The 20,455-nt window shown below is 51.5% G+C and overlaps 1 protein-coding gene across 2 annotated transcripts in view; it reads right to left on the bottom strand.

The window, feature by feature from the left end:
• Positions 1 to 19,752, bottom strand: part of CCND3 (cyclin D3) — a 98,697-nt gene extending 78,945 nt beyond the window's left edge. The window contains exon 1 of one of the 2 annotated variants that reach the window (XM_039242596.1): positions 19,577 to 19,752. In XM_039242596.1, coding sequence (XP_039098527.1) covers positions 19,577 to 19,582 — 6 coding nt within the window. In that variant the 5' untranslated portion in view covers positions 19,583 to 19,752. The remainder of the gene's footprint in view (positions 1 to 19,576) is intronic. The other variant, XM_039242595.1, reaches the window with a different exon arrangement.
• Between the last annotated feature and the right edge of the window lie 703 nt (positions 19,753 to 20,455).

Below are 20,455 nucleotides of genomic sequence, written 5' to 3'. Positions count from 1 at the left end.
GGCTCGAACCCACAAACTGTGAGATCATGACCTGAGCCGAAGCTGGACGCTTAATCAACTGAGCTACCCAGGCGCCCCAGGTTTTACTTATTTAATTGGCTCAGACCCTGGGTTTAGTGTTGGGGCCTAAAACTTCTGTCTGTGGTGGGGCGCCTGGCTGCCTCAGTCAGTGGAGCATGTGACTCTTGATCTCAGGGCTGTGAGTTCAAGCCCCACATTGGGCATGGAGCCTACTTAAAATAAATATAAAAAAAACAACAACCAACTTCTGTCAATGTTTTCCTCATAGTGGCAAACACCTGCATCGTAATTAGAGCTGAACACTTGCTATGTGTCAGCGGCTGTCTGAGCACTATCTGTACACCAAGCCCCCTAAGGACCGTGCAAGGTACTAGTGTCATCCTCATCTCACAGATAGGGACACTGAGGCATGGGGGGTGGGGGGAGAGAGTAGAAAACTCACCCAGACCACACAGCCCCTAGGAGGTTTATGCCACTGCCAGTGACAAGAAAGCTAAGAAGACAGACTGCAGGGACACCTGGGGGGCTGAGTCAGTTAAGCATCTAACTCTTGATTTCGGCTCAGGTCATGACCTTGCGGCTCATGAGTTTGAGCCTCACATTGGGCTCCACACTGACAGCATGGAGTCTGCTTGGAATTCTCTCTCCCTCTCTGTCCCCTTCTCCCTTTTCTTTCTCTCAAAATAAATAAATAAACTTTAAGGGGGACGGCGCCCCGGTGGCTTAGCTGGTTAAGCATCTGACTTCAGCTCAGGTAGTGAGTGAGTGAGTGATCTCACGGGTTCGTGGGTTTGAGCCCCGCATTAGACTCTCCGCTGTCAGAGCAGAGCCCACTTTGGATCCTCTGTCTCTCTCTCTCTCTCTCTCTCTCTCTGCTCCTGCCCTGCTTGCATTCTCTTTCCCTCTCTCTCTAAAACAAATGAGCATTAAAAAAGAAAAAGAAGAAGATAGGCTGCCTCTTGTGAGGACCACAGCCCACCCTCTGATGAAAAGGGGTCCCTCTACCCCGCTATGCCACTGGCACTGTCCAACAGCAAGACAGCAAAAAGTAACACCTGAGGCCAGGCCTCGGGGAAGAAAGTGAGAGAGGCCAACCCACGAAGGCAGGCAGAGGGTCTGGGATAGGCCCTGAGAGGAAACAGGGAGCCAGGGCAGCACCGAGAGGAGGCAGGGGCATGGCGCCTCTCTTCCCGGACTAGTTGGGGGAACAGCAAGGCCAATCGAGGCCCAGAGAAGGACCTGAGAGAGCACAGGCCCCACAGAGGAAGTGTCCCCACAGAGATCTCCACTTCTCATACTACCCCCTTTCCGGGAGCAAAGAGATGCCTTTGGTGAGCTGGGGTCCCAGGTCCCCAGCTGGGAGGAGTCCCACCCAAACTGGAGGGACGGCCAGGGTTGGAGGAGGGGGTGAGAGAAGACACCTCCCCTCAGCTCAGATGAGGGGTCACACATGTCACCAACTGAGAAAACGCAGATTCCACACTGGTATGAGAGAGAGAAGTGAAACCCCAGCTCCAATGCTGCTCGCCCCCTGCCCACCGGCACCCCCGCCCTCCGCCCCAGCCTGCGGCGCGCCCTGCTGCCCCTAACATGGCAGGCGTCCGGCTCCAAGATGAGGGCCAGCCACATGCCTCCAGGGGCTCCCGTCGGGCCTTTTCAGCTCGGAGCCACAAAGCTGGCTCTCCTAGAGCTAGGAGCACCTCATCTGTCCTAGTGGGGAGCAGGGGAAACTGAGGGCTTTTACGCTCTATGAGGTAAGGAACTGTGTCTGCCTTGTTCTGCTCTCCTTTGCCCACACGGAGCATGACGCCGGGCGCATCCATGGCAGGCACTCAATAAACAGACCCGGGCGGGTGGGTGGGTGCATGAGGGAGTACCGGATCCAGAAGGCTGCCTCCTGGCATCAGGGGCGGGGAGAGTCACATGATTTTTCACAAAGCTTGACCTCCTGCTAGAACTCTGCTCACTTTCTGTCCGTCTCTGAGCCGGAGGCTGGCCTTGAGAGCTCTGGAACTCTCTCTCGCACTCTCTTGACGTCTCCATTTCCTGATGCTCCAGATAATGATTCCCTCACTGAAGTGTGAGGATAGGGCCCTTCTCTACCCCTTCCTGGAACAGAAGGGCCCCCCGCAGGGGTGAATATGGTGCTCTCTGATGAGCCTCACCCTCTTCTTACAGCGCTAATGGACAAGGACCCCATAAGGACCTCCTAGGGGCTACTGGGGAGGGCGATGGAGAATCGAACCCTCTACCTTTGACCAGAGATGAGGCAGTCCGGGGGACAGCACATGAGCCAAGGGGGTGCTAGCCTCTCTGCCTTACGCCTCACCCAGAGAGAAGTCCATCTGAAAACACTTCTCTTAGAGCTTCCCCATAGAAAGCCATCCCCATCATGTGACATCAGCCTTCTCGGGCCAGCCCTTCTCCATCCACTGACAAAGGCTGTTCACTGCCCAGCGCCCCACATCCAATCCCTGTACCTTCTGTACCAGAAGCCCTAGTACATAGGTTTCCCAAACTCTCTTGCAGCTCAGCGCGGCAGGTGACCAACTTCTGGCCACAGGGATAGGTGGGTGATGTGTCCATTTTTCGGTCGTTTCCTGAAAAGGAAGGGCAGTGTTCCCTCTTTCCCTTTTCTCCCCACTGCCAAGGTCTTGGGCCCTGGACCCAGGAGATGAGGTGGTGCTCTGCCTTCAACATCCCAGAGCGTGGAAAAGCAACATCGTGGGAGGAACTTGGGTCTTCAGCACTGTCGAGGAGTCAGATCACCCACCCAGACTTGTATGTGAGAAATTTCCATTTTGGGGGCGTCTGGGTGGCTTAGTCAGTTAAGCGTCCAACTTCGCTTAGGTCATGATCTCGCGGTTCGTGGGTTCAAACCCCGCATCGGGCTCTGTGCTGACTGCCAGCTCAGAGCCTGGAGCCTATTTCAGAGTCTGTCACTCCCTCTCTCTCTGACCCTCCCCTGCTCATGCTGTCTCCCTCTCTCTCTCTCTCTCTCTCCTAGAAATAAATAAAACACTAAAAAAAAAAAAAAAAGAATGTTTAAAAAAAAAAGAAATTTCCATTTTGTCTGAACCCCTGATTTGGAGGGGGGTCTCTGTTACAGCAGTCTAACCGCCACCCCCCCCATGCCTATCCAAGTCCATTCTCTGGTGCCAGGATGCCGATGGGGACAAGATGTATGAGGGGCCTTCTTACTCATGCACGTCCTCAGCCCCTCAGCTCCAATCACCTAACTCCACGAGGGCTGCTTTCCCAAGTGCCAAAGGGAGCCTTCCAGGTAGATAAGGCACCCCAGACCCCCACCCAATTAATGCCACATGGAAACACTAGGCGAACATCTCCTTCCCTCAGAATACACAATGTTTTCTTCCCCCAAACTGACCATTCCTCAAGCTATTCATTGCCTTTGTGAGAAAAGACTCTTCCATGCTCCAAGAACCACGGCACCTTGTCAGGCCAACCCTGTCCTGCGAGGAAGACGGCGAGGAGTAGCTGGAAACGCCTGGGCTTCAGATCTGGGCCCAAGACTCCTCCTTCCTGCTTCTCAGCTGTGTAGCTTTGCACAATCTCTTAGCCTCTCTGGGCCTCAGTGGGATAACACACATTGTTTACGGGCTTGTGGAGGGAATCCAAGGTCATACACGTGTACAGTCCCTGGCGGCACGCCTGGCACATAGTAGGTGCTCTCTGAGCTGTGGCTGTTGTTATGGAGGTAAGCGTTGGAATACCGAGGGCACAGGTGGAGCAGAGGCCTGACCCACCTCCCCGGTGCAGGGCGTGCCGGGAAAGGAATGGGCAGCATGGAAGGTGAGAGCAGGGCAGAGCAGGGAGAGGACAGAGGGCACAGCTGTGCTGTCTATCAGCTGTCTCCAGCTCACAGCGTCCCTGCGCCCCATCTCACCCGGCCCCACCCCAGCGCCTCTGCCTGGGCGGGCCACCCTCACCACCGCTACCATTGTCACCACACCGTCAGCTGCTGTTTCTTGCCTCATCTTCCTTCCTGCCCCTGATAGGGCAGAAAGGGGGACGGGAAGCAGCTGTTTTGCCCAGCAACCTCCTTACCCTATAGGCTAGGGCGGCCAGGGTGGTGGCAGAGAGCCCGGGTGCTGTTGCCAGACAGGCCAGGGTTCTGTCCCCAGCTCTGGTCCTTAAGAGCTGGTGACCTCAGCAAGTTATGTGGCTTGTCTAATCCCTCAATTTCCTTGTCGGCGCAATAGGGATAATCGGGCTGCTGAGAGGAAGGCATGAGACCACGCATGGGAGTGCCTGGCCAGGTGCCCCTCAGGCGGCAGGTGGCCGATATATGTTAGCAATCCTTGGGCCTGTCTTCGTGCGCATGTGGCCTAGGCGGTCACACAGAGTCCATGCTCAGAAGGGCCCTCCCACTTGGTTTAATGCTCTACCGTCACCATCTTGAACGTCTTCATACTTTAAGTTCTACGCCCAACATGGGGCTCAAACTCACAAACCGAGGTTGAGTCGCATGCTCCGCCTACTGAGCCAATCAGGCACCCCAAAAGTCTTCAGAATTTTGTAACAAGGGGCTCTGCTAGCTACGTAGTTGGCTATTACAGCATCTATTTACTGAGTCTGCTGGCAAGGTGGTGGGTGCAGAAGGGAGGAGAGACCCAGGAGTCTGCTAGAGATGTGGGGCACTGGAGGGCCCTGGGAACTCAGGGGAGATGTTTAAGTCCCTGCCAGGTTGCCAGCCCTTAGACGGAGACACACACCCCCTCCCACATACCCTCCCTGGGCACTGGAGCAGGAGTGCCCTCTCCCCAGACAGCCAGGCCAACGGGGCAGCCTCCGGAGCCCACCATTGCCCCCCTCTTCCAACCATCCCCTGACCGAGGGCGAAGGCTTACCTCGGGGCACGCACACCCATGCCCCGGATTTGATACTCCATACGCCCAGTCAGGGGCCATGTACGAGCTCAGGAGAATGGGAGTTCTGTCCTCAACCTGAACCTCTACATCTTTGGGCTGTTCAAGTACAACGCGGTGGGAACGCGAGCTGCCCCGAAGCCCTGCGGTGCCTGGGTCCAGCTGAGTCCTGCTGTTCAGACTGGGACTAGCATGGGAGTGAGAGAGGAAGGTGTTAATCACTACTCTGGGTGGCCCAAGGGGGTTGGATGAGCCCCAAGAGATAGGCAATATCTGCTCCTTCTATTGCCTTGATTTAAACCCCCAGGTCAGCACGCTTGGAGAGCAGTCTGGGGGGTCTGAGGCAGCGACTTGAACTCTCAAGAGGCAGGGGCCTTGCAGGAGGCGCTCCTTCGAGCTGGAGGTACCCCTGAGCATGAGGAGGACTCATCCCCCAGAGCCGCGGAAAACCACCTCAGGAGGCACATCTGGGACCTGCTGTCTGTGTCCCCTGCTGCTCTGTGAGATCCCAGAGGGCAGGGCCCACCCATTGGGAGGGCTGAGCGGATGTCTGCCGACCTGGCCGTCAGGACCAACGCGCACCCTGCTCCCCATCCATCCCGCACCACCCCTGATGCTGCCTCAGCTCCCCCAGACTCGCCACCACGGCCCAGCCCTCTTCTGTTCCCGGGCCCACGTGTGAGCCTGAGGGTGGCCGAGGCTGGCAGGTGGGGCTGGGCCCTGGATGAGGCCCCTCTGCATCCGCCTCCGGCCACCTGTCCTGAATACTCACTCCCTTCCAGACAGCTGGAGAGCGCCCCGGAGTCTCTGGTTAAGGAGGGGAGGGGGGTGTGGGAAGGTTCTAAGGGAGCTAAGCCAAGGCTGAGGGGAGGCCCTTCTAGCCGATGGGGATGCTGAGTGTGCACGCATGGGGGTGGCTGGGGGAAGTGGGAATTGGGGGTGGGATCTGAGAATGGAATGTGGACTTCATTCTCTTGGGGGCACAGCTGCTTATTTTGATCTTCCCAGTCAGCTGTTGCCTGTTCCTTATCTTGGGGCTCAATCCAGACTCCACCTCCTTCGCTGTTGCTGAGCTGGAGAAGGCAGATATTGTGGGATACAGCCCTGCTCCCTGCCCTCACTGCCTTCTGCTCCAAGCTGCCCAGAGAGACAAGGAGAAACCAGGTCGCTCACAGAAATGCCTGCCCCACACTTCAGAGCCACTCTGTGCCCATCCAGGGGTAACAGGGGCTTGAAAGTGAGTCATCTGACATCAAGACCCACCCCATACACACGATTACCATGACAACCTGAGTCGGCCACCCCAGAGTTGCCTGGATATTTCAGTTTTATTGGTGCCACGGGACTTGAAGGGTCAGCAGACAATGCTGGCTTAGTTGGGGACATGAGGCAGAGGCCGTGGTCGCTCCCCAGGCCACACCAGGACCTCCCCTGGGCTGTCACACCATGTACCTCATGGCAACTTTTTACTTGGCATCTACTGTCTCTGAGAAGACAGTATGAAAATAAGACTTGGGAGCACCTGGGTGGCTCAGTCGGTTAAGCATCTGACTTCGGCTCAGGTCATGATCCCACGGTTCATGGGTTTGAGCCCCAAGTCGGGCTCTGTGCTGACAGCTCAGAGCCTGGAACCTGCTTTGGATTCTGTGTCTCCCTCTCTCTCTCTGCCCCTCCCCAGCTCAAACTCTGTCTTTCTCCCAAAAAGAAACATTTTTAAAAATTTTTAAAAAAAGAAAAATAAGACTGAGTTTCTGTTTAATTAGGCGAACATGACTCATGACCATCACATTTATCACGTTATTACAGAATCAGAAAATTTAGGGGTGCCTGGGCGGCTCAGTTGGTTAAGCGCCGACTTCAGCTCAGGTCATGATCTCACCATTCATGGGTTTGAGTCCCGCGTCAGGCTCTGTGTTGACAGCCAGCTCGGAGCCTAGAGCCTGCTTCGGAGTCTGTGTTTCCCTCTCATTCTGACCCTCCCCTGCTCACGCTGTCTCTCTCTCTCACCAAAAAAAAAAAAAAAAATTTAAGAAAAAAGAATCATAAAATTTAGGAAAAGGGAAAAAAGTAGGAAACAAATCATGCATAGTTCTCCTGCCTCAAAAAATGACTGCTGGGGTGCCTCGGTGCTTCAGTCGGTTAAGCCTCTGACTCTTGGTTTCGGCTCAGGTTGCGATCTCAAGGTTCGAGAGTTCCGGCCCCATGGAGGGCTCCGCTCTGGCAGTGGGGAGCCTGCTTGGGATTCTCTTTCTCCTTCTCTCTGCCCTTCCCCTGCTCGTTCTCTCTCTCTTGAAATTAATTAATTAATTTAAAAAATAAACAACCACTGCTAACATTACACTCTATTTTCTTCCAGTCTTTTCTTGTGTGTGTGTGTGTGTGTGTGTGCATGCATGTGTATACATGTGTGTAAAATATATAGTTGTACTATATTGTATGTACAGTTTTGCATCCTGATTTTTTTCCTTAACGCTACTACAAAAGTAATTTTTGTGGTATCACATACTTTTGCAGCTGACATTTTACAGGCTACCTAATATTCTCTTTACCAGATATACCATACGTTGCTTAATCATGTTCTATCATGAGGCACATTGGTTGCTTCAAATCTCTGTATATAACAAAACTGTTACCATCCATAACACTTTGATGAAAATCATCACAAAGTTTTTCTTCCCCACAGTTGGAATTATTTAAAATTAGGACAGAGCCTGGAAGGCAGAATCACCAAGGCAGAAGGTCAGAATATCGCGGAGGCATGTGATTTTATTTTCCTCCTGGGCCCTCTCCCTGCAAGGAGCATGCGATTTCGATACCTATAGCCAAACTGCTTTCTGAAGAGAAAGCTTACCACGTGCCAAGGCCACCAGCAGGGCAAGAACATGCCCACCCATGTAGGTCCACTATTGTGCAAGGACCCCACTCACTCACTCACTGATGGACATCTTATTATGGGCATAAGCCATTATACCTTTTCTAGACCCTTCTTTCTGGGCTATCAAGCATCCAGCCTTTTTCTCCTACAGCACTGCCACTTCCTTTTGGGGGAATCTCCTCTTCCCTAATGCAAATCTAGGAGCCAGCCTGCCTACCTGCACCACAGACACGGGAGGGGCCGGCTCATCCATTCCCACCACTCTTGGCAGGCAGAGGGAACCACTCAGCCGCTGGCATCTTTCCGCGGGACCCTCTGCCCGGCCCTCAGGCACTGAATCAGTTTCTGTCCATTTCCAAACCTGCTTTTCCAGCCTTTTTGGCGTGTCTGAGTTCCCAACCTTCTCCCAATAAATTCCTTTTGCCTCATATTGGACGATCTATTTCTGTTGCTAATAGAACATTGAAAATACTGAGTGAAACCTCGCCCACTTAGTGTTTTTCCAATTGCAAGTCAGAACACTTAACCAGGTCATGAAGTCATGAAGCTAATCATGACCAGCATTTTTTTTTTTTTTTAAATGAAACGACAAAATAAAAAATATCAGGGAGACATTATCTGGAGTAAAAGTAAGTATTGCTTAGTGGAACTTGTTTGTTTCATATACATATACATGTATGTGTGTATATAAAATGGGTTAAAATGAAAACATTTCTAGTTTTGAGAAACATTGCCCCAACTGAACTTGAGTTACTTGAGAACAAAGAATGGAGCAATCTCTCCTAGATGTTTTTATATTTCTCCCCACCTCTTTAGTACCCAGGGAAATGTATTTCCTTGCCAAGAGAATGATATATCTCGAGGTCCACCCACTACTTTCTCTTTATTCATAGCTTGACATCTCCTCTTACCCTTTACTTCTTTACTTAGTAATACTTAATGATAATGGACATCTTTTCCTCCTGATCTTTACGTTTCTATTAATGGCACCGACATCCTGCCAGCCACATGGGCTGAAACATTCTGGGGTGGTCCTGACTACTCTCATTTATTGTAGGCATCCATGGTAGCCTAGTAGGAAAGACTGCATGCAGGCAGCAAAGTATGACATACTTCATCTTAGAAGTATGCATGGTGCCCAACCGGGGAACGGCAGAGCTATTTCGCAGGGCAGATGATTATTCATACCTTCCTACCAAAAAAATTACTAAGTTCTGTTGCTTTTACCTTCAAAATATTTTGCCAAATCACCCCCTTGTTTCCATTTCTATTGGCCTCACCCTGGTTTCAATCCTTGTTACATTTCACGTAGACACTCTCTCTTGCCAACTCTATTCTATTACCATCCTAGAAATCTTCTTGAAACAGTCTGACCGGGGTGCCTGGGTGGTTCAGTCGGTTAAGCGTCCGACTGTTGATTTTGGCTCAGGTCATGATCTCACAGTTCATGAGTCCGAGTCCTGGGTCGGGCTCTGTGAGCTGATAGGGTGGAGCCTGCTTGGGATTCTCTCCCTCTCTCTCTGTGCCTCCCCCACTCAGTGTGTCTCTCTTTCTCAAAATAAATAAATAAACTTTAAAAAAAATAAAAAATAAGTAGTTCAGGGGCACCTGGGTGGCTCAGTCGGTTGAGCGTCTGACTTTAGCTCAAGTCATGATCTCACGGTTTGTGGATTCGAGCCCCACATTGGGCTCTGATAGCTTGGAACTTGGAGCCTGCTTCAGATTCTGTGTCTCCCTCTATCTCTGCCCCTGCCCTGCTTGTGTGATCTCTCTGTCTCTAAAAAATAAATAAACATTAAGAAAAAAATAGTCTGATCATGTCACTTCCTTGCTTGAAAGCCTTCAGTGGCTCCCCATTACCTACTAAATAAAGTCCGAACTCCCCAACCCAACGCTGTTGATTTGGCTTCCGTCACCATCGTTCTATGTCCCACTAGGGCCACAGGTCCTAAGCCAGTTCACAAATGCTCCCTGTCCAACCACGTATGTGAGGCCAGGTTTTCTTCATATACATCAACCAAAATAACACACTGCAACAGATTAAAGCAGAAGCAGACATGATAATCCAGCTGCCTTCTATTAAGTCAGGCATTAAAGAGATTTGCAAAAATGTAAAACAAAGCCACACTTCTCACTAATTTTTATTTTATTTTTTGAAGTAGGCTCCATGCCTAACGTGGGGATTGAACTCACGAACCCTGACGACCCTGAGACCAAGCGTTGCATGCTCTACCGACTCAGCCGGCCAGGTGCCCCCAGCTCACTAATTTTTAATAATTTAATAATATCATTATTTTATAAAAAGAATAGGATATATTCACATGCAATGAGGTTTTTTCTGTTTAAAGGAATTCATACTCTTTTCATTTCTCATTTAAAATCAGAAATTAAATGTCAATAGTCACAACCTTCAAAAACAATAGCTCATCGGGATTCTCAGTAATTTGTAAGGGTGTAATGCCCCAGGCCTCTCCGTTCTTTATGGTCATTCATGTTTCAACCTCTCTGCCCCAGTGTCTTGCTGGAATTTTTAAACCATCAAAAAAAGAAAAAACCAAGAAGTGACACAGTAAAAATAATTTTTGTCGTAAAAATCATAGTGATGCTAGAAATAGCCACTAATTCTTTTAGAATGAAGGAACAACAATACAAAGACTAAGTGAGCCTAATGACTGCCATAGAAATAGGAATTGAAAAATGATGATTTCTACCGTGTGGCTCTCAGTTAAAAAAAAACAACAACTCAATATTCAGGGAAGTAAAAAATTACAAGGGCCTCCGCCATTTAAAATTGCTCCAGGGATGCCTGGATGGCTCAGTCAGAAGTGTGAGCGACTCTTAAACTTGGGGTTGTGAGCTGGGGGTCCCAAGTTAGATGTAGAAATTACTAAAAACAAACAGACAAACTTTAAAATAAAATAGCTCCTGAAGTCCACTCCTATTTTCTCAAATGGTGTCTCTGAGAAGAAATTTCTGGTTAATCCACCCCAAAGCAACTGCTCCTTCCTCCAGATCCGGCCAGTGCTGCCACTCAAACCTTTCCTGTGGCCCAGGGAGGCCCCTAAGAACCCAGGAGCAAACACATACTGAATTCCTAACTGTGCCAATTTAACTATCACAGACTCATTTATATCCACTGGCGGGGCTACTCATCAACCACAGAAACTTAGCTATTATTTATACAATGTGATCCTTTACCTAGCTAGGCTCAACATCACGTTCAACCAAGGACCTGGCCATCTGTTCCAATGACAACTGTCCAGGCTGGACATTCTCAGAGATGGGGGAGAACGCCTAAACTATGTATCCTGCGTTTTATGAGCACTTTAAGGAGACTTTAATAATAATTTTGAGGTGGATTTGTTTTTACACTGACCTTGAACCCAGCACTGCATAAAAATGTGGCTCCGCTACAAACGAGGAATGGACAAGACCTCTGAGCCTTACAGGTGATGCTGGAGGGACATACCAGGGGGCCGAGCCCAGGATCCCAGGCCTGTGCGGGCCTGTCCTCTGCACGGGGCATGTGGCATCCTTCCTGGGCCAGGGTGGCTGCCCATCTCTGGGTGGGGTGCCTTGAAAGTGAAGTTTGCAGGCCCAGCACTAGGACGCAGCTTAACCACCGACTCCAGAGCCGTGCCCTCAGCCACTGCCCCGGGGCCACACCCTGATCAAAGCCTGAGTCTGGAGGACAGAAAGCAAAGGAAAAGGAGCGTTGGAGGGGGAGCTGGAGGAAAAACTGGTGTGCACCATCACCGCAGATGGGCGGCTGTGGTCGGGCTGATTCATCCAGGGCTCCCCAGATAGGTCAGGGCCCCACCCCACCTAGCAAAGCTCATATCACCACCACCCACTCCTGCTTCCTGGATCTGTGTGACACCTGACCTGCCTGCTGGGGCAGGGCTGGGCCATCCTTGCTCCTTCCTTTCCTTTTTGCTTGGCTATGGATACCCTGAAGTTCAGGTCAAGAGCACTGAGGGATGGAGGAGGCTCTGGGCTCGCCTAGGGTACGCGTCCCCACACCAGCACAGCTCCGCACAGACATGCTACACACAAATATACGTCACACAAGGAGATGGCCCAGGCGCCTGCTCAGTGTGTCCTGAGGCTGTGTCCAAGCCAGCGTCTCAACAGAACCCCAGGGTCTTCTCACACTCCCCCTGGTGGGGGGGGCATGCACTTGCGCGAGCACACACACAAGCACACACAAAGGGCAGGAAAAGTCCAACTCCGGTTAGAGTTCTTTCAGCTACCCGGCACTCAGGACAGACTCGCTGCATGACCTTGGGCAAGTTACGTAACCTCTGTGCCTCAGTTTCTTCATCTGTAAAATAAAGGGAAGCTCATGGGATTCTTGGGAGGAGTGAGAAACGAGTTAATGACCGTGCGTGTTTATTATAAACGTCCTGACCTACTAATGGTACATTCTCTCCAGAGGCATTCACAACAGTCCCTGGCATATGGGAGTATTGTGCAAAAGACATCATTATCTGCAATGTGTTTGCTTGCCGTGCGCCTGGGAAGAAATGAGGGTTCGGAGAAAATCCACACAACAGATTCCTGCAAGGAATGCCAAAAATGACTCCCAGAAACTGTGTCAGAGGAAAGGCAGGGAAGAAGCAGGACTTTCTGAGGATGGCCCAGGAGGCACGAAGCTTATGTCCAGTGGTTGTAAAGAGAATTTTTTTGAGTTAGAACTCAAGAGGCTGGGCCCGAGCAGGAAAAAGACGGTCTTCTTGGAGACAGAGAGATCCAAGAGAAAAACTCAGCCTGGTCCTAGAGGTGGAATCAAGTCAATTCCAGGAAAAAATAGAGGTTGCCTCTGGGACCAACAGGTACCAGCTGACTAGAGGGAAACGGGAGAGGACCTGGGTAAAAACTAGAATGTTCCACACTCTGGCCTATGCTCAGCTACCCGGTACATCTGAGAGCCTGTAACCCCAAGATCCTCTCTCACTGTGATGAAAATAGATTGCACATGAGAACAGCCTCCAAGTTTGTGGTTCTGCAATAGATACTGTTTAAAGAAAAGGGGATGGAGCTGGAAGGAAGGGGAAACGCAGCCTTGACTCTTGGGGGCCTAGCGTTGGGAGGAAGCAAGCCCCCCCCCCCATAACCCAAAGACAGCTTGCGATAGCCACTTGCCAGGGAGGTATAATCCCCCCCCTGGGTCTTATCCAGAGCAGATTCCTCAGCCCCCCGCAGTGAGCTCAGGAAAGAGTCTGTGAAGGATAGACAGACGCCTTCCTGGGGACAGGCAGCCTGGGGGCCCTCTGCGCCCCATCCTCTCTCCCCCTCGCAGGCCCCTCTTCCCATAGCCTCCAACATTTCCAGCTGGAGCCTAAGTTGGAGCCTGAGGTCTGCATCTGAGGCCCTGCTCCGCTTCCTTTCCCAGAACTCAGGGCCCCCAGGGGAGGGGCAGGAGGAGCCGCCTGGAGGGAAGAGAACAGAGGACACGGAGGGAGGGCGAGTTGGAGCAGACAAAGCTGGGGCCAGAACTGGGAGTTTCTGGGACAGTCCCAATTTCAAGTATTCTGTCCAACTGTCTGACCACAGGCCAGAACTTGTGGGCTGGTATTTATTTTAGAAAAAAGGATGAAATGGAGTCCTAAGGTAGGACAGTGAGGAGAGGAAGCAGGGCTGCCTCTTTGTTTGGGGATAGCCCCCATGCCGGCCCCCAGCGGCTCAGGCTGGAAGACAATTAGGATGATGACATGACCACGGAGATATCACTCATGGGGACTTATGACCTTTTTGGCACTCGCAGGGCTTTGTATGTATGATGTATACATGTGGTCCGCACCCTAGTGCAGAGGGTGGGCTCTGAAGCCTCAGCTCCTTACTCTGTGTTCCTACTCTGTGCCTCAGTTTCCCTGTCTGTAATGACATGACAGTGCCTCCCTCGCAGAAATGCCGCGAGGACAAAAAAGATAGTATTTGTCATATAGTATGCATTCAAGGAATATCAGCCATTATTCTTTTTTTATTTTTTTAATAGGTTTGTTTTTTTTTTTTTATTTCTAGGAGAGAGAGAGACAGCGTGAGCAGGGGAGGGTCAGAGAGAGAGGGAGTCACAGACTGAAACAGGCTCCAGGCTCTGAGCTGGCAGTCAGCACAGAGCCCGACGTGGGGCTCGAACCCACAAACTGTGAGATCATGACCTAAGCGAAAGTCGGACGCTTAACCGACTAAGCCACCCAGGTGCCCCATTCTTTTTTTAATTTATTGTTTTTTGGGGAGAGAGAGAGTGCATAAGTTGGGGAGAAAGGCAGAGAGAGAGAATCTTAAGGAGGCTCCACGCTCAGTGCAGAACCCGACGGAGGGCTCGATTCCACAACCCTGGGATCGTGACCTGAGCTGAAATCAAGAGTCAGACTCTCATGAGCCACCCAGGAGCCCCAATATCAGCCATTATTAATCCCCACAATGACCCAATGAGGTAGGGACTATAGTTAACACTCAATTGGCAGATGATGAAATTCAGTTTCACATGAGCAGGAAGGAACCAAGCTAAGACACAAACCGGGGTGGTTTCTCTACTGGGCGCTGGTTCTCTGGACCATTCCATAAGAGAAAGCACGGAGGGGTGGTGCTGTGCACAAACTTTACAGCCAAAGGGCCAAGTCAGACTTTCAGCTCAGCCCCTGATCAGCTGTATGAATAGAAGCCAGCTGTTTAACCCTTGTGCCTTGCTTTGTTCATCTATAAAATGGACACCCTGCCTCATACGCTTGTTGGGGGAAGGGGGTACAGGAGTTATGAAGTATCTGGAACACTACTTGTTATGGCCTCTTTCTCTGGGCCTCCCCTCTATGGTGCCCTCTGGCCACAGGGCTTGTAACTGCATTCTGTCCCTGCCCAGACTGGGCTCTGCCTGCTGGTGGCTGGGCCAGTGGCTCTGTTAACTTTCTAAGGGGCTAAGCGGACACCAGGCAACCCCTCTGCTACCTCCCATTTCTAGACAAAGCTTGGGCCCCTGCTCTCTCATCTAAGATGGCTGTCTCTCTCAGGGTGGGAGAAGCAGCCACTGAGGGCGAATGGTTTCAGAGCCGCAGCTTTTGAGGCTTCTTCAAGGATATGACATGGCACACCTTTGCAAGGTACGAAAGGCCATGCCCGTGGGTTCCGTGGTGGGAGACTAAGAGTGCATTTTATGGGGGTTGCACTGGGTCAAAAGTGGCGCGCTGGGCCCTCCTGGTGTGTAGGTAGCTGGGGCAGGGGTGAGGGAGGGGCCCATGAAACCAGCCAGCGGCTGAAGGACCAGATGGCGCTCTTTACCCAATTTTAGCAGCCAGTGGACAACACTCTGGGCAACAGCCCCACCTGGTGGACACACAGGGACCATCATCGGCCAAAGAACAGGGGAGAGCCAAGGGCCGACCCGGAAGGGGGAAGCAGGTGAGTCATCACATGGGAGGTCTGGAGGTGGGAGCAGCTTTGAGGTCTTCTCCTCGCTTAGCAGAAGCCCCTCCTACGCGTGTGCTCTAGACTCCCTCAGACGAGGAGCTCACTTCTTCAGATGATGATTAGGCAATTATTTGCTAGAAAGTTCTTATGCTTTTTGGAAATCTGCCTCCACCAGTGCCCCCACCCCCTACCAGGGGGTTTCCAAAGGCAACCTGTCAAATACCTGAACACAGCTATAATATCCCTCCTAAATCTTATTTGCTACAATGGTCCAGAGTTTGACCTCAACCCTTCACCCACTGCATCTTTCCTTCACGTGGTGATCCTTTTTTAATATATTAATTTCCAAGGAATTGCTGCCAATCCTATACCTAAGGCACCCCTCCCCCAAAAACATTCTTTTAAAAACCTCTTTGGAGCTCTACCTCCTACTCTTCACGGTCCGATATACATTGATGTTCTGATTTGGGGCTTAATTTAAATGTCGAGAGCACAGGCTCTGCAATCAAATACACCGGCGTTCAAACCTGGGATCTGCCACTTACTAGCTATGTGACGTAGGGGAAGTTTCTTGGCCTCTCTGGGTTTCCTTCTCCTCGTCTGTAAATTGGGGATAGAGGTATTTACTGTCTGGTGTTGTCCTGAATATCAAATGAAATAAGGCAAGTAAAACACTTGGGAAAGCTCCTGGCAGCACCTTTCAGCCCCTAAGTGGCCATGATAAGCACATTTCTCTGAGTTTAGGGCTGGAGGGAGTGCTTTGGGCAAGAGAGCGGTGAAAGGGCAGAGAAACAGAGAAAAGAAGACCTTCTGGAGTTACTCGGCCTTTACCAACCCATGCAAATCCCAGGTGAAATTCAACCAAAGGGGACCTTGCTCTGGTCCCATTTCCGGAGATGTTTCTGGCCAACCTCCTTCACCCCCCACCGCCACCGCCACTGTAACAAGGGCAGGTCCTGACAACTCTTTGAAACTCCGAGGGTTTAAAATTTAAATGTCTTTGAGGTCAAGAGAAACACACCAAAATAAACATACCTACTTCTGAACAGAGAAAGGGAAACTTGGCAGGCGCCCCAGAACTTTCCCCACCCCCAGCCCTCCCTAAACTTCCTCTTGTGGTTTCTCAAGAGCACAACCTGTTCTCCTTACCCAAGAAAGTGCCCGGGGGCAGGGGGCCGGGGCCTCCACCGCACCCCACCCTGTGACAAGGGAGAAAAGTATGTGAGGCAGAAAAGCTGCCTGGAGGTCTATCCAGTTCTGAATTTCACAACCTGCTTACCTGTTATCTTGATGTGGCCCCTGTGGCCTCCCCCCCTACCCTTAACTGCCAGCAGCGACACCCCTCCCCTTCCCCCTCCCCCCCAAAGACAGATGCACAATGTGGTTTGACTGCAGGCAGAGGGGGACCGCTTCAGGCCTCGCCAGATCTGTGCAGAGAGGGCTCTGGTGAAAAACCTAGAGTTTCAATGGAAGGCAATGGAAAAGTGGGCGGAATCCCAAGAACCTCTGCCCTGTGGCCTGGCTCCCATCATGGGCAAGGTCCTAGCCTGCTTGGAGGGACGGGGTCAGATACACAGATTGGCTTTGGGATGCAGCCTCAGTTGGGGAAGAGAGGGGAACATCTTAAGACTGCTGCCACTACCTGACCTTCCTCCTTACCCAGCTACCTACCAAGTTGGACAGTTCCTCTTGGGATCTAAAATATAAAGGCCTCCGCTATTCTCAAAGATTCCCAGCAAAAGAGGTGTCTCTGACACAGATTCTGGCACATCACATCCATGTTGCTTTCTTCCTGGCATCAAACCTGTTTGTTCTCTTGATGAGTGAGGCTTATTCAACACACACACACACACACACACACACACATACACACACACACACATAGCCATAAAGAAAGCATACCAGCCCCTGTGTAGTCCTTACAAGCCTACTCCAGACCTGCAGGAGCTCCATGGAAACCGTTACCAGCCCCAATGCTCAGCTAAAAGGTTTCTCTCCTCCATACCACCCAAGACACAGGACCTTCTGGAAACTCCCAAGTCCCTGGCTCAAGTGAACATTCTATGTGGTCAGTCAAGGAGGCAGGTTAGTCTAGTGGTTAGTATAGGGCCACTCAGGTCAAGTGACCTGGATTTCAATCTCAGCGCTGCCATTTATTGCCATTTATTTCTGGTGTACTCTCTCTCTCTTTTTTTTTAATGCTTATTTATTTGAGGGAGAGAGAGAGCAAGCAGGGGAGGTGCAGTGACAGGGGAGATAGATGATTAGAAGCGGGCTCTGCACTGACAGCGAAGAGCCCACCGTGGGGCTTGAACCCACGAACCGTGAGACCATGACCTGAGCCAAAGTTGGACACTCAACTGACTGAGCCACCCAGGTGCCCCTCTGGTGTACTCTTTAGAAAAATTATTTAGGAGCTCCTGGGTGGTTCAGTTGGTTAAATGTCCGACTTCGGCTCAGGTCATGATCTCACAGTTCGTGGGTTCCAGCCCTACGTCAGGCTCTGTGCTGACAGCTCAGAGCCTGGAGCCTGCTTCTGATTCTGTGATTCAGTGTCTCCCTTTCGCTCTCTGCCCCTTACCCACTTGTGCTCTGTCTCTCTCTGTCTCTGAACAATAAAAAACAATGTTTTTAAAAAAATAGAAAAATGATTTACAGGGGCGCCTGGATGGTTCAGTTCATTAAGCGTCCAACTCTTGGTTTCAGCACAGGTCATGATCTCATGGTTCGTGAGTTCGAGCCTCACATCCGGCTCTGTGCTAACAGTCTGGAGCCTGTTTGGGATTCTCTCCCTCTCTCTCTCTCTGCTCCTCCCCACTCACACTGTCTCTCTCTCTCAAAATAAATAAACTTAAATAAAAGAAAGAAAACTGACTTATCTCCTCTGTGCCTAGGTTTTCTCATCTATACAATGGAGATAAGCCTACTGCTTACCTCACAGAACTTAAGATTAAATAAGACATTACACCCCAAACATTAAGTACCATACTATGACAGTACTATATAAGTGTCAGCTAGTATTCTGAACCCTTCAGGGAAGGAAACAGAAAAGAGGAGGCATTTAGGACCACGGAGATCATGGCTTCAAGGACTAGGATCCTACTGGAATTCTCAGACACGCTTTTGATTCCAAATTCTAGGCAAAGTAGCTCTGGCTTGTTTACCATTATAACCCCAACATCTCCCCTGTGCAGAGAGACCATATGTGCATGTATGACCATAGCAAACAGGTGGTGAATGAATTCATCAGATGTTGTATCAGTCATCCCTCCAAGGAGCCCATGAATCGAAAGAACATTAGAATCTGCAGGAATGCATTGGACGATCCAGTTCTCTTCACCCATGTCTGGTCCCCATGGGAACTGAGGTGGGGCACATAGAGGAAACAGTGGAAACAGTGGACAGCCCTACAGTCCAAAGATGGGAAGTGGGTACCCCAACAATGTGTGGATGCTCACACAACCCTCAGGTGGACTCCAGGCAGCACCCAGCTGGAAATTTCTGGATTCTTAGGGACCAGTCCAGACACCTGCCTTTCCCTTAATTCATCCTGTTCATTCCCACCTCTTCTTCATGCCTGGACAGTGGGTTAAGAAGAGTAGGAACGCCTTCTGGGTCCTCACTGCATCCCAATGCCCAACACCACAGTCAGGGTCACTCTCCCCAAAGGCTTCCTACCACTTCTCTGCCTGGTGGCTATCCATCACTCAGAATCTAACTCCGCGTCGTCTTCTCTCTGAAGCCTCACTAGCCAGCACAGCTTGGTGCTTTGTCTCTCCACACTAATTACAGAAGAGTAACATCATGGCGCCCCTCAGCATCCCATAAACCCTAGACACATAGTAGGCGCTCAGTGTTCGCAAATGAAACCATTATGCTTCCTTAGTAACAGTAACCAATTTCTTCCAGTCTTGGCAATACGTTAAAAAAACACAGAAGAGGTTTCTGTACCCATCAGACACCAGAGGGGTCCCTCCTTCCAGACCTGTCCTCTGACCTCCTCCCTCCGTTCTGACTGGCAGGAGGACTCGAAGGCTCCTTGCCCACATGGGTTCTGCCTTCCTACTCGCCTCCCACTCCTATGTCTGAAGTACGAAGAACGACAACTCAGTGAAGACCACTGGGCATCTAGGTCAGCTTGGAGAGGGACAGTACCGACAGAGCTCAGGGCTTTCGGGGACTTCTCTGCCCTTCCAATAGGTGCAGAAGAGAAAGGGAGCCTAGCTTTGGGGGACAACGGGGAGGTGAGGAGGGACCGGTGACCTCCTTAACCCACCCATCTCAGACCCCTACCCCAGGCGTCCAACCTGAGTTTGGCGGCCCCAGAGAAGGGTGGAGATGCTGACACCCCATCAATCTAGGCTTTTCCAGCCTCCAAGCCTACCTCCATAGCAGGTGAGCCCCGCGGAGCACGGATTGTGGCCTCACTGTACTGCCGCCTCTGGCTTCCGACTTTGGGGAGGTGGCGGGTGGCCCCCTCCAGCTGTGCAGAGGGGCGTGCACCCCTCCACCAGGCGCCTCAACAGAACCAGTCTCCACCCCCGCGGGCGCCGCGTGTTTACAAAGTCCGCGCCGCGGATCCCGAGTTTAAAGCTGGGCAGGAAGTGGGGAAGAGGGGGCGGGGGAGACAAAGGAGCTGGGTGCTGGGTTCTGCTAAAGTTTGGGCCCCAACTCCTCCCAGTGCGGCGCGCAGCCCGCCCCGCAGACCCCGACCCACGTGCCCTAGGTGAGGGGGCGGGGAACGCCCCCAGGCTCAGGTGAGCAGGTCGGGTGGGTGTGGCCAGGTTCCCAGATCCCTGCCTTCCAGGCGTGCGCCTTTCCTTCACGCCTTGCGCAGGAAATAAACAACCCTATGTGCTGTTTCTTGACGTACTATATGTCTGGCACCGTGCCAGACCCTTTGTATGAGTTCATTTTCTTTTCTGCTAATAATCCCACCCCGGTTTCACAAAAGAGGAAACTGAGACACAGTAAGGTTAGGTAAGGTGCCCGAAGTCCCACACCTGGCGAGTGTTAGGATTCAAACCCAGCGTCCGCGCCCTCCCAGGCACTCGCAAACGGAGCAGAAAGAGGCGCGGTGCGGTCCCTGGTCCCCGCCCGGAGAGCCCCCACCCAGAACGGCTGATGAGGGAGTACAGACACAGAAAATCACAAGCACCGCGTGGACGTACCGCTCTGGGAAGGAGGCAGGCACCGGACAGCCTCCCGCCGCCTGCGCTTCCCGGCTTGCCCCGCAAATACCTGCGGATTGAAGGCGAGAAGA

This window comes from Hyaena hyaena, unplaced genomic scaffold (assembly GCF_003009895.1).
Source record: "Hyaena hyaena isolate Hyena2069 unplaced genomic scaffold, ASM300989v1 scaffold_211, whole genome shotgun sequence".
NCBI lineage: Eukaryota > Metazoa > Chordata > Mammalia > Carnivora > Hyaenidae > Hyaena > Hyaena hyaena.
Note: the sequence above shows the minus strand (reverse complement) of the source record. Positions and strands in the feature narration are given on the sequence as shown.